The sequence below is a fragment of the Manacus candei genome, unplaced genomic scaffold (assembly GCF_025592945.1).
Source record: "Manacus candei isolate 608988 ecotype Guabito, Panama unplaced genomic scaffold, ASM2559294v1 h1tg000069l, whole genome shotgun sequence".
NCBI classification, from domain to species: Eukaryota; Metazoa; Chordata; class Aves; order Passeriformes; family Pipridae; genus Manacus; species Manacus candei.
In genome coordinates, this window is record NW_026138117.1 from 1,407,805 (window position 1) to 1,421,992 (window position 14,188).

Sequence of the window (14,188 nt, forward strand, 5' to 3'; positions counted from 1 at the left end):
TGCTAAAAAAAACAAACCTGCCTGTACAATTCATGCTAGAGAAGAGGATAAAAGACACTGCATACAAAAAATAGTTGTGAGAAGTCAAAATGGAAATTTATTTTGTTAGTCTGTGAACTGAAGGACACAAATTGAAAGTGAAATTAAAAAGAAACACAGTGATTTATGGGATAGAATTAAAGCATTAAAAGTATAAATTCACCTGAAGAATAACTTTTAAAAAAGTTTTTAAATTACAAGTTTATGTGGATGTACTATTTCAATATTGAAAGAAACATCTGTAGTGAGAGTTGTTTTCTAAAACTTAACCATTTTAATATAGAAAAGCTCTCTTTTCCTCTTCAGCACCACAGTGAACCCAAACACCTGGCCTGTGATGTACTATGACTTTTCACTGAATATATGTTTGTCCTGCTTTGGTCCTTCATTAAGCCCCCTTTCCCTGCCTAAGGGCAGTTAAAATCCTCAAAACAAATCCACGACCTTGTAAGGCAAGTAAAAGCTGAGACACTGAATTATTTCATTTTCTTTTGTACTGTGAACTGAATGGGTAGCCCAGGGAGTAAAAACTATTTTGGGAACGCAAGCTATGTTCATCTTTTGGAACAAGCTTCTTGAACTCACTGTTCACATGAGTCTGGTTGCTGTGCATAACACATTAAACCTTCCCCAATGTGCAGCTGGAGTTAAGAAAGCCACAATTATTTTTCTTTTATTTTCATGTGTAATCTTGTATATATATTGCCATATTGAGTTGATTTCCTGATGTTGCTTGTCATCTTTCTGCATGAGGCTTCATTAGGTAACTAGTCTGTCTGCAGAAAACCCTTCTTATGTTGTGATAGCCTAAGCAGTAATATCTCAGCCCTTGTAACCTCTCAGAGCTCTTGTGTGTGGTGGTTTATTTTAGCATGTGTTACAATCCAGTACTTAATCTGTCTATCCAGTGTTCCCTTAAACTGATGAAGCTTTTCAGTTCTGAGGTTGGTCAGTGCCAATGGATTCCCAGGCTAAATGTGCCTAAAGTTCAAGATGACACTATATGTGGAAAAAGGAAGTGATGAGGAAAGACAAGAGACTCAGAAGAAAAACCAAACCAAACCAAAACACCAAGCACAGGACTGGGGCAGCACTAGTTTTATATGAGGCTACTGCAAGATGGCCTTCTGGATTTTCCCTGAACTATATTAACTCACGTGACACCTTGAACTGGCTGTGAGCCCACTGGCTGTGCATCCACAAGGATGACTTAAAACTTTAGTTCAATGCCTACTTTTCTTCTTCTATTGTTCTATTAGAAAATGCTGCCCTGGAAGCTATTTGAAGGATGTTCTCTATTTGTTTGATGTGTCCCTGAGGCACACAAATGGTATGGTCTTACCAGCGAGGTTCTGTTGGTCTCTGGTGATCCTCAGGGCTGTTGCATAAACACCGTGGCTATAAACAGTTGACACATAGTCTAAATAACAAGGAAATTGCACTAAACCAGCTCAGTCCCTTCTAACAGAGAAGACATGAAGAAGTTAACAAAAACTTATTGTCTGAAATGGCTATTTCGTGAGTTTTCCCACACTTACTGTGCAATGTGGTGGGACTGAAACACAATGCGTTTGAAACTGAAAATTTTGATTGGAGGTTTAGGTTCTCTCAGAGATGACAGAGATTAAGACATGAATAGGATTTAAAACTAGATAAGTCCAATCTTAACAAATAGCTACCCTCAAAATAGACCAGAAGAACCTGAACATAATTACAAGGATAAATACCCATCTTGGATAGGAGCCCTATGTGAAAGGAGGGTTCAGGAATAAGATGCTTGCTAGCTATGCAAAAGTGAGTAGACAGCTTCTTCTTAATGTATTATTCTGTCATCACCCACCATCTCATTGCACAAACCCTGCCTCGCTCAGGTGGGAGGCTGGACTAGAGGCCCCTTGTTAATCCACTGCGGCTGCTTTGTGTTAGATGAATGAAACTTGCAGCAAATTAAGCTTGTGAATCTTTATAAAGTATTTTTAATAGTATTAATTAATAAATTAATTTTATAGTATTTTTGGTGCTTCCCACAGGGTATTAAAACTTTTTAAAGTCATATATTTGAGCCACTCTCAAGCTTATCTGGCAGTTATTTGCTGTGTCAAATATTTAGGTTGGGCTTTATCCTTAGCTTCTGGTTTCTTCCTGCTGGATATGAGGGATGTTCTCCACTAAAGATGATGTCACCCACCTTTTAAGCCAAAAATAGTATTTTCTAGTGTCCTAAAAGAGTTGGCAACAAAGGCAAGCAGTTAAAGTTGATGCCAAGATGGACTTAAAGCTGTTGTCTATAGGCAGATGCTTCTTGAGTAAAAAAGTTTCTTGTTTATAGCTATGTAACTGCAGGGGAATAATGGACAACTCTTCCTCAAACTGATCTCATAATCTCTCTGAATGCAGCTTTGCTGGGTGCTTAAAGTGCTTTTAAAATGCATTCTGCCCAATTTACAGCATTTGCAACTCTCAGTAACACCACTTGCTTTGTTTTCCTAATGTTTCTGTAGGGTTGGGGTTGACCCAGATCAGGATCCTCCACCTACTAATGACAGCTTTCAAGTCTTACAAGGAGTAAGTAATTACATAACTTCTCTATTAGGCTGATCTTATTTTATATCTAAGATGATAGAGAACTGCATAAGTTGAATGCATGGATAAAACCTTTCTCTTCTAGCTGGCAAATCAGTAATGGATTTCACTTTATAATATTCAAGTAGTGCCCACTGAAAAACATTGTGGTATTGGGTGTAAGGCTGTCGTATTCAAATTTTTTGTATATGTATATACATACATGTACAAGCCTTCCCAAATCTACTAATACTCTCTGTTTAACAGTGTGCTTTTCTACTGCTTCCCCCACCTACCCAACATGTTTGCTTTTTAGCATGCTGCTGCATAAATAGTTCTTCCCAGTTCTGACCCAGAGGCTCCTGTTAATAACTGATGCCAAATTTTGGCCCTTGGAGTTGCTTATAATCAAAGATGAAGTTTGCTAACCCAGTCTCAGCTCTCGTATGCTGTAGCACAAGCCAGCTGGATCCTGCCTGTACTACCTACCACTTGTATGAAGCACAAGGAGCATTGGAAAACTGCCATTTATATTCAGCCAACTCTTTCTGTGAATCTTTAGTGAAGCCTTCTATGCATCAATAACAATCCAAGAGTTGACTTTTTCCCCTGAAATATGCTATTGGCAAACAAGATCATTGGAAGAATGTTGTTCAAAGCAGAAAATTTTAGTTTTGCTCATCTGTAAACTGAGTGAATTTGCAGGAGTGAAGGATCTGGAAAAAAACAAAACAACTCAACATTTCCCAAGGCTTAACTGGGTGTTTCCTCTGTCTAGACCCTAGTTTGCATTCTCCCAGAGTTCTGTTTGACGCTGTTGTTCAGTAGCACAACTGGCTGATTATGTAGGAACCTTCTAGAGGAAGTTGAATGGCAGATGACTTTGGATGCAGAGGATGTTTAGGGAGCAAGTATGTGAACTCTACTTTGTAAACCTCAGGTTGTACGATACTGATGTTCAGGCTGGTCACAGGTAGACACACTTATTTGGAATTAGCTTTCTTAGTGGTTTCTCCTGCCTTACTTTTCTTTCTTCACGTGTTGTACAGGTAAGAGTTACTGCTCAACAAGATCTCTTTCATTGCAGAAACTGCATTAGGCATGTCTGTGTTCTTTGTAGAAGCCTGTGTCTAGCACACAAAATAAATTCTGAAATGGTGGAGTTAGCTACCAGAAAGGGTGAATTTTGTTTTATGTCCATCTGCAAGCAACCAGAAGTCCAGGCCTCAAACCACCTTTTACAATGAAGGCCACAATTATTGCATAAAACCAAGGTTAGGAAGTGGTATCATGGTAAGACAGCTTTGGCCAGTTCAGGCTGAGTTTGTCAGTAACTGAGGAATAGCTTTACCAGGAAACAGAGCATGGGTACTCTGTTCTCATTCAGTGTCTTTTGTGGAAATATTTTGTTTGCTTTTTTCTTGTGTAGACATAAAGAACTTACCCATTTTTTTCCCCCTCTATAAATGTACATTGCATTCCTAATAGAATCTGTTAGTCAGTTCCCTTTGGATTCCTCTTTCTTTCACCAAGCCAAGATTAGCAGCATGTCACAGTTAAAGAAAATATATCATTTGGGGAGGGGAGGGAGCGAATGTGTACTAAGCTTTAACTCCTCATGGATCATGGATTTTTTTACAGGGCAGTCCTGTCCTGTTCTTTTCCAGTGGTTTGGAAGGTGATTCATACAAAGCATCCATCTGTTTTATTCTGTTTAACTCTGGCCTCTGGCCAAAAAAAACCTCAAACAACCAACAAAACAAAAACAACAAGCAAAACACCCAAAAACCCCTTAAACAGTAAAAAAAGTAAAAAACAAATGCAGCTGCAGACCAGCTGGTGTGATGACTTGCAGCACAGCTAGTATATTTAACACTGCTAGCCCTTCCAAGGTTGATCTAGCATTTCTGAGATTGGCATGACCTCCATCAAATGTGATTTTTATATGCATTTCCTGTTAAGCATGTTTCTTTTACATGTGATATATTTAATCAGATTTCTGAGAGTTTATCAGGTATGGTAATTTAGTTTCCTTTGAAGCAACAGGCTTAAGAAAAGAGAAAACCTAGAGTTAGACCTAGACCTAAATTTAAGGAAACCAACCAAGCAATAAATAGGAATCACTCTGGAATATCAATGAGGTTTATTTTTCAGTTTTGAAGTTACTTCTTTATCCATTACTGCACTAAGAGTGCAAAGGTTTTAAGCTCCAGGAAACTTGGTAGGAGAGGGCTTGTTGAGGTAACCTGAGTGCAATGAAAACAGCCTGCTTCTCTGCAGTCATTTCTGGTCTTTCTAGGGAAACTAACAGTCTCAGTATAAGCAAGACTCTAAATAGCTTTCTTCTGCATTCCAAGTACAGTATTGAAATAATTTGGGTTTTTTGGACAGGGAATGTTGCAATGTATCATTTGGAGTTGTTTCTGTCTGAAACAATTGAATATGTTTTTATCTTTTAGGATGGCCCAGATTCTGCAAGAAGGAACAGGACAAAGCAGGAAAGTGCTTGGCTCTTCAGGCTATGGTATAGCTTTGACCATAAGTATCCTTTTGAAAACACAGCTTACCTTCAAGGCATGAAATGTTCACCTTTTCCCTTATGTAGCCTTAAGCGCTTGATCTTTTTTTGACTCTCTGAAGTATTTGACAGTTTCAAGACATAGAATTGAAGACTGAACTCACCGGCTCAGCAGACAGACCTTTGCTTTCTCTAAAGTATGTATGTGACACTTGCTGGAGGACAGAAACCAGTCAGTTCTAGGAGCTGAAGTGCCTTCCTAATCAATTAGACAGCTGATTAACTATTTCAGGGCCTCTGATTTGTTTATTAATCTGTTCTCATCTTCACTGATGCTCAGAGCACAAACTAGTTTTCCAGTTCGCTGGATGTGTAAGCCTCAACTCATTGCTCTGCAGAGCTATCTGCTCTTGTGATGAAGTCCCAAATCTGTGGTTGATTTCTAAAGAGGAAGTTCTACATGAGATCCAGCTTATCTCAAGTATATCCAGAACTTACTATAGGTGTTAAAGCAGAGTGTCCCTGTGTGTATATAGTACTGTAGAGCCTTTCTGAAGCTATTATTGTACTATTTAGATAGCCTTGTTTAGGCTTCTGAGCAATTTTTGTGTAGCTGTCCTGTCTTTCATACCTGTATTTTTTTTTAATCTTCTTAACTGATTCTTAATCAATATGTCATACATATGCTCCTCCTTAACAGCTTGCATTCACTTAGTGGAAAATGGCAAAGACAATCTTGTGGCCATTCACTTATACCCAGAAACACAAAGAAATTTCAATTCTTGATTCCTAGTAATTTCTTCATCAGTTAAATATGCAAAATTACCTGTGACAGGGCCTTAATCTGAGGAGTGAGGCTTTTCATTGGGATCTTGGCCGTTGGTTGATGAGAGACTGCTGGCCTAGTTGGAGCATAGTAGTTTCCTTCCATGCCTTGTGCATGAAGCTTTCCCACCCACGCAAGCCCTGGTAGTGTGTTGAGATCCTAATAGCACTTGCCTCTCCCAGATAAAATCTTGTGAGCAAGGCTTTCAGATGCAGTAGTATTGGGCCAAAGCCCAGGAAGGAAGTGTACTGCTAGTTTAAGTATACATAAATGCTAGTAACTTCAAGTTAACCCTTTGAGTTGTAGTGGCTAGTATCAAAGTGCAACAAGGACGATTTTTGTTATTAAAAAGAAAACAACGCAAACTATAAAACTTTGGTGTTAAGAGCATGGAAGGATCTGGCTGTGGCTGACTGCTTCTGTTTTGTCTTTAAGGAAGCAGAACTATCCTCTACCCCTGAATTTACAAAGGGATGTGCCCGATGAAAGAAAGAGTAGTTAGCACCGGCTGACTTCCCTCAGCTGACACTGGCACAATGCAGTCCCCAGCAGCTGCAGCAAGGGCAGGGGGAGTGCCTGGAGAAAATTATAGCCTAACTACCTGTTTCACAGAAATTTAAAAAATGCTGTTAGTGCATTTACTTTTTTCAGTGGTGACTAGCAATCTTTAGGGAAGGTTTCTGTGAAGTTTGTGCCTAGGAAACTGACATCCAGAGGCAGAGCTCTATCTTAGAAGTAAAAGTCTGCTCCTTCTGTTACAAGGAGGCATTCAGATAAACATTGTCTGGGTGGGCTTAAATTGCACAGACAGAATGATCTTTAGCATTGCCACCTCCGTATTCATGACTAAATGTCAAAATATTTTTTCTGATACATTCACTTGGTTCCTAGGTAGAAAGGCAGATTATTTCAAAATTCCCTCTTTGCAAGGGAACTTAACTTGAAAGAGATGGCAGCGTGCTCCAATGCTGGCTATTGCCTGCAGAGCTCTGTACAGATGGATAAGCGGCAACTTCATTCCTGTGGAATGCAGAGTTCATTTAATGTCATGGGCTGTTCCCTGGGTTCACCCACAACTGTAAAACACGAAGAAAACTGCAACTTTGATGAAGTACCAGATGTCTTTTACTGGGTTTGTTTTCTTACGACCGAGTTGCTGCGGGCCTGTCTGCCGCAGGGCAGTGTAGAGGCTGGCAGGTTAGTGCAAGGGCCAAGTTTGTTTCTTTCAGGAATGGGTGTAACAGCAATGTTAGTGAAGGAGGAAACATAACTCTGCTCTAGCAAAGACATTATGCCAGGCTCTGCTAAGGAGAAAAGATAGCTCTTTGCTAGAACAGCCCCTTTTTAACCCTCTCTGTCCCCTAAGTATGTTGATCTGTTGGGAGGATCAAAGAAACTGTTATACTCACAAATGGACTTGATTATCTCTGTGCTTAGAGTCTGAGGAAAGTAAGTGGAATACCTGCAACATATTTATTTACATTTAAAATAATTAGACTGACTCATGTGCCAGTCAAGATCAACATGCTGCTCCGTAACAGGGAAACATTTTTTGACTCTTGAGCATTTTTTCAGACATATTATCAATCTGCAGTACTCATGTGAACAAACATGAGTTTAACTGGGAGCAGACCTATGAAAAGAGGTGTAAAGATACCTTCCTTTCCTACCCCCATGTCCCCTCAATGTAATCTAGGTAGTATTGTTTCCTTCCATGTTGTGTTACATGGTTCTTGCCATACATTTTTCCCTTTGCTTTTCTGAGACTGTGTGCTGTATGTGTATGTGCACTGCAGAAATGTCTTTGAGCCTTACTGGTTGCATCTCTATGGCTCAGTAAGCAACTAGCAGATCAGTTGGCTATGTTGCTTTGAGGATGTTGGATGAACAGCATTTCTTTATTTCCCTACACTGAGCCACATAGGAATGTCACCTTGTTACCTCTCGCTTGCAACCTTGACACCATGCTTCCATCTTCAGAGCACAAATAGTCTTGGACCCTTTAACAGTAAAATGCTTGTACCTTTACTTGCTCGTTTACACTTTAGAGAACTCAGAAGCTGGAAAAATCAGAACTGTGTGAAACTTTTAAGAAAGTTGTCCTTGCGGAAGATGTGTGAGTAAAGAAACTGCACTTGAAAGGAAAAAGGGGAAAATGTTGGGGATGTTTTATGTAAAATTATTGAGTACCAAAGTTGAAAGGCAAAACCACATTTATGTACGCTTGCCTTTTTATTTTCGATAGTAGTTGTTGAGCACTGGTGTGTTTTCCTTAACTACTTAAGTTATTTAAAGCCAATTCTCACTCACAGTGGCCCTCCATTGACCACAACTCTACCCAGCTGGTGTGGCCTGATAGCCCGCTGTCTGACAAGTCCCCAGGTTTATGATGTAAGTAGAACAACTCAATACTTCTGTGTTTTGTTTATTATTTTTTTAACTTCAGCAAATCAGTGTTTTTCTTTTTAGGCATTTTCTGGTTTCAGCTGATCTGATAGATATACTGCAAGAAAGTACTGGTTTGTCCTAGGCAGAAAAGATTTAAGATTCTCTCCCCTAAGGCAACAGCTTCTGTTGGTAGAAACCAGAAAGGATCTTGTTTTTCAGATACTACATTAAAAAATAACATTTAAAGATATTGGGAAATTACAGGCTGTGCTGGTTTAAAACTAAACTGGTGGGAGAAATGAATCCAGCTCAAGAGGGATTACAAGTCAGAGTTACAATTTCCTAAAAAGATTAGAATCAATCAAATGATACAGAGAAAACTGGTTTTAACCCACAAAGACAGTTGTATAACCCCACACCCTGGGACAAGAACAGAACAGTGTTTGTTAACCCCTGTGCTGAACACCACGTGGTTCCCCTGGGGACAAAGTAAAAGGAAAGGAAACCTGTTAATCTGGATGATGGTTGCAGTTCTGTTGAAGTAATGATTGCAGTCTTGTCGAGAGTGGCAGTGGCAGTCCTGCTGAAATTCTGATCCTCCTCTGGATCTGATGAGTGGTACCAGAAGTCTCAAACCCTAAAGATTATATATGCTCAGGTGCAGGTGGGAATGCCCAGTACCTCCCTCAGCATGGGAGTTTCCCAGTGGGTGATGTAACTCCGCGTGTCATGGGATATTTTTGGAATCTTTGATGTCTAGGCAGTGCAGCTGCCTATTATGCCAGTCCATTGTGGCCCATTAGCAGAGATGACCCCTCGGGCTGGGTGTGAAGGTGCTAATGCCTCCCCATAGGGGAGTTATCACAGATGAGTCATTGGTATGAAGACAAAGAAACACTCCCCTGCCTCGCAGTGTTCTTTAACACCCAGCTTGTAGCCTGAGGTGTCAGGTGTGCCCTGGGCAGCTGCTGCAAATGATCCATTGTTAACAGTCCAACAGAAATAACATAGAGAGTGTAGAATACACAGTTTTGGTTATACCCCCATAGTGATAAACTGGTCCTGGCCCCTGTAAGTAGGACACAGGCTTAGTCAATAACCCAGTTCAGTGAATCATTTCAAAGTATTCCCTTCTCAACAGTTTTGCACAAGGTTCTTTCCCTGTTACCACTAAGCTTTGAGGTCTCCTTAGAGAAGTCACTGACACATATACCCACACCAGAAACAAATCTGGTAGAGCTTCCCTCTATTGTTTCCACTGTGAAATTTGAGATCACATTTCAGGAACCATTAGGCAGTTATTTATCTCAGTCTAGCAGGTCACTCTCTTCTTTACAGCCATGTCTTGCAATAATTAATGCTTCATTCTCTCATTACTCTTGCAGGACCCTGATACATGTCATTGCTATCTGTACAGTGCTTCTGAAATCTACAACTTTTTTATGAGCCACTTGTAAATAAAACCACAGTACTATGTGGGAATATCTCTAATTTGCAGGTTCTCTGGGATGTTAATATCTCTGCTATGTTGAAGTAGTCTTGCACCAGTTTGCTATTAATCCTTTCCTAGACAGTTATGAATTCCACTTGCAACTTTGAAATACTTCCCTGCATTTCTTTCTGGGTATTATTAGCAACTTACTTGTACCGGATAGAAAAGTTTCAAAGGACTTTGAAATTTCTGTTGCCTATTTGGAGCTATTAGTAATGCAAGAAATTGGCCTTGTTCTCATCTTTGCAATGCCACTGGAGGTCTTAAAGCAGATCTAGACTGGAAGGCATCCATCAGACCAATTAGCCTACTTGTGTGTTGCCTGTGTGTCTGTCCACATATGATCTTGTGAGAGTAATTGTCCAGTAACTGAGAATCTAACCAGAATGAACATGCAACCTTTGCCTTTTGTTTTCTCTCATAGTTAGGCTCTTTTTTTTCTTTACTCATCATTGTTAGCTACTGCTGCATGTGGAAACTTATTCTTTAGTTGGATTGGTTCTGTGACAAACACACATGGAATGTTAACTTCATTAAAAATGCTTGCCAGGTTGCATAATGTTAAGGTGTATAATGTGGAAGTTTCACATTGTATTCTCTCTTCTGTTCCTATTTCAGTGCATTGTGAATTAGTCTTAGGAAAGAATTTAATTTTGAGGGTTTTTTTCTAGCTTCTTTTCAAGATTTCTGAACCCTGCAATTGCTTTGTTGCTTTTTGTCTCTTTGCATGGCTGACTTAGCTACAGAACTTGGCTGTGCTGTTTTATTACTGACTAAAAAGCCATGGAATTTTTTTTCCTTTCTATTTAAGTGCAGGTGAAGCAATGGAGAGAGCCATGTCTTTGTGGGGACAGAAAGTGCTTGGAATAGTTTGCCTTTGTGAGGTATTTCCAGGGAAATTGAATGGTACATCTGTGAGAATTAAAGACTGAAGACTTTAAGTTTAGCAAAAAAAAAGTCTGTAAATATTCAATAGAGTATAACATAGCTGGAAAATATGTTTCCAAAACAAGTATTAAATCCTGGATCTCGTTCAGGTGCAAGTCTGAGTTATGACATCTACATAGAGAAGAAAGCTTACACCTGTGTGGTTATACGGATTGTGTATTGATGTATTGTTTTCAGCTTTTATTGTTTTGGGGTTTTTTTCTCCTCTGACTTTATTACAACAGTATTTAGAATTCACTTTCATTTCCATGAGTGGGAGTATGTCTTTTTAACTAGATGCCAAAGGAGGGTTTGAAAGTCTGAAAGTCAAATGATCCTATTACGTAGTCCACCCACAACTTATTTTTAAGTATGAGATCGTGTCCTCTAGGCTTGAATTTGCCTGACATACGTGTCAGAATCTGAGTCAGCACACAGAGGTGAGGTACAGTGGATTTTTTTCCAGAGATGTTGTTACTATTCCTTGCTGATGTTCTCCCACTGTTTTCAGTCAGTGCCACTAGGCCCACCATTAAGTGTTTGTCACAGACATACTGCAAGTTGGAACTTAAAAACATGAAAAGTTGCTGCAGTTAGGAGAGAAATTTTGAAAACTGTATTTTTAAACACTGTTTTTCTCTTCTGGTGCTGTTGTCTTCAGTGCATGACCCATTGGCAGGGCATTCCAATTTATCCCAAACTAATGTAGGTCAGTTTTTTTCTTCTCCTTTTGACATGTTCTTTGAAACTTTTAGTAATTCTCTGTTCCATTAGTCATTTATCCCAGTTGGAAGAAGCATTCCTGCTTGTTTGGTTTTTTTTTTTTTTTGTTCAGGGTGTATTTTTTGTCTTATACACACTCCTACACTTTTTTTTAAAGTTTAGTTCTTGCACCATATGTGGTATGACAACTTGGCATGAAAGTAGAGGGAATTGAATTAATTTATAAGTATGCGACCCCAGTGAAGAAACTTAATTTGGAGTCTTTATAAATCTTGCAGGCTGTAACTCTCAAAATGGGTAAGAAAACTGTTTAGCTATGCTTTGCCCTTCCCATTCCTTACTGGTTCTACCTTCACAGCAAAAATTGTTTAGTTTCCCTGGTGAATTTAAATTCGGCTGAGAAACAGAGAGACTGTAGGCAAAGCATCAGATTCAAGTTGCAATATATTTTGTATGCACGCTACTTGATGCTTTTGTTTTGGAGCCACAAGAAAAGTAACTTCTGATGCAAGTTTTGTCATCTGTGATGCCTGTGTTGTATTCAGCACCAGCATTTGTGACTACTGCCAATGCATTGCACTCTGCTTGTGCTTCTTTTTACATTGTCTTAGAAGGCAATAAAGACAGGCCTTGTAAGCAGTAGCTCACTTTAAATAAGCTTTAATATAAAAAACATCTCCAGCACACATTCTTAGGAACATGAACAGATTTTACCACAAATAGGACAGAGTGCAGTGAGGTCCCTCAAGGTTATGGTCAGCACATCAAAGCAAAATTCAGGCTTTTGCAGAATTTTGGATTTAGGTATTTAGCCATTCTAGTCTGTCAGTTTAAGTAGTGAAGTTCAGACCTATGTTTTTTGACTGAATTGAAGCTATTCCTACAGAACTGTAGGGGATTGCAGAGGCCTGTTTAGGGTTTTTCTTGGAAGTATTTCAAGTCTCTGGGGATCTACTTGGATACATTTCCTGTCTTTCTTGAAAGAATTGTTCATGCTGCATGAAGCACAGTAGGTTTATTCACCCATCCTCTTTGTTTGCAAACATAGTAAATCCGTATGCTACATGGGATTGTTCATGGATGTTGTCTGGGGAAATATATGAAATAAATTACCTGCTGCTTGCAGTGCTATTCAGAAGTGAAATAAATAAAAGGAACTTGGCTCATACAAGGCAATGTTTGTTCACTATCTTGAGAGAAAGCTAAGTGTTTTCTCTGGAACTGATCACGTTTATGTACATGCAAGTATAGCCTGGGACAAACCGGCAAAGACTGAGTTAGGACTTGCCATATAGTATAAATCTAAGGCCCTCTCCTTTCAATATCTTGCTTCCAAGAGCTTTTCAACCTTTTGGGGAAGCTCAAGTGTAGTGTGTTCTTACCAGTTTCTTATCTTGATAGGTGGCTGCAAGGATTCACTGTTCAGTAGCTTTGTGGAGACAGGAGGTGCTTTGAGAGCTTGCTGCAGCCACTTCACATGTGATCCTGTTATGACAATAGCTTCTGGTTCTCTGTTAGCCCTGCCTTCCCCTCCTTGGTGCTTCTCCAAGGGCAAGGACCATGAAAGGGAACATATGAGAGAGCTTCTCAGCTTCTTCTGCTTCTTAAAACATGATTGTCAACAGTCACAAACTGCCTGCTTCTTGCTCTTTTTTCTGCTTTTCGTCTTTATTTGAATGCCTCTTCTTCAAAACAATATATATATGGATATCAGAATTTCTTAAACGGGTTACTATTTGGAGTGCCTTTTTTAGGCACATCTTGGCCTTGTCCCTCAGACTTTTACTTTTTTTTGCAACTAAAAGCTTGTAAAGGCTGTTTCTGCCAACTATAGTCGAACACTTTAATTCTTGCTTTTTAAGATAGTGCCAGTAGTTCAGTGTTTTCTTTCTGATCAAAGAAAGCAAGTGTTCTAAACTGTATTTGCTCTTTGGGAACAGTGCTCTCTATCACATTAACCCTGTCACTAAAAACCAATGATAAATTTGGATGCCATGAAGTTTCTGAGAAATTAGCATTCATTCTAGGTAGGGCTTGTCTTGAACCCACTGCTGAACTGCACTATTTCTTTCATTGGTTTTGGCAAACTCCTGACACCTCTTCCAGTCCTTGTTAGTTAAATATTCTGTATCATCTAGAGGCTTCTGCTGCTTTATTTTGGCTGATTATCATTCTGACATAACAAGAAGCTTTCCCAGGAAGTTTTATTTAGCCAGGCGCTGCATTTTTCATCATGGACAGGTGAATCAGCATTTTCGATCAGCAGTGCCTGAGCTCCTGTTCTGCAGTAGAGACAGGGCTTTCTGTTCAGGCTGAACACAGGCATCCTATCTCACATGGCCTATGTCCTCCTTCCTTTGCAGCAATGGAAGAAAATAATGTATTTTGAGAGCATAGCCTGATCAGTGTCCAGCCTACCGAGGAGAACAGCAATACACAGACACTTACAATTCAGCTCCTGCTAAGCAGTATGGAGCTATTCATGTGGAGAAATAATGGCTTTCACTTGCAAGAAGGCAAACTTATAGTATTGATAGAATTTTCTTCAAATATAAAGAAAGCCCATTTTCTGACCAATTCAGCTGTTTTGCCTTTTACCAAGACCATGTTAAACTGGAGTGGAACATGGTACTGTTGCTTGCTGTTGTAATTATGCTGTGTAGAGAAATTAAGTGTTTTGTTACACTTCAGCAATTTCTAGTCTCTGACCATA

The 14,188-nt window shown here is 39.4% G+C and overlaps 1 protein-coding gene across 3 annotated transcripts in view; it reads left to right on the forward strand.

Moving 5' to 3' along the window:
- The window catches only part of SLC9A7 (solute carrier family 9 member A7), a 76,586-nt gene that overhangs the window by 54,797 nt on the left and 7,601 nt on the right, over positions 1-14,188 (forward strand). For 2 of the 3 annotated variants that reach the window (XM_051807004.1, XM_051807003.1), the window contains 3 exons: positions 2,541-2,604; positions 5,061-5,143; positions 8,231-8,336. In XM_051807004.1, the coding sequence (XP_051662964.1) occupies positions 2,541-2,604; positions 5,061-5,143; positions 8,231-8,336 (253 nt within the window). The remainder of the gene's footprint in view (positions 1-2,540; positions 2,605-5,060; positions 5,144-8,230; positions 8,337-14,188) is intronic. The other variant, XM_051807005.1, reaches the window with a different exon arrangement.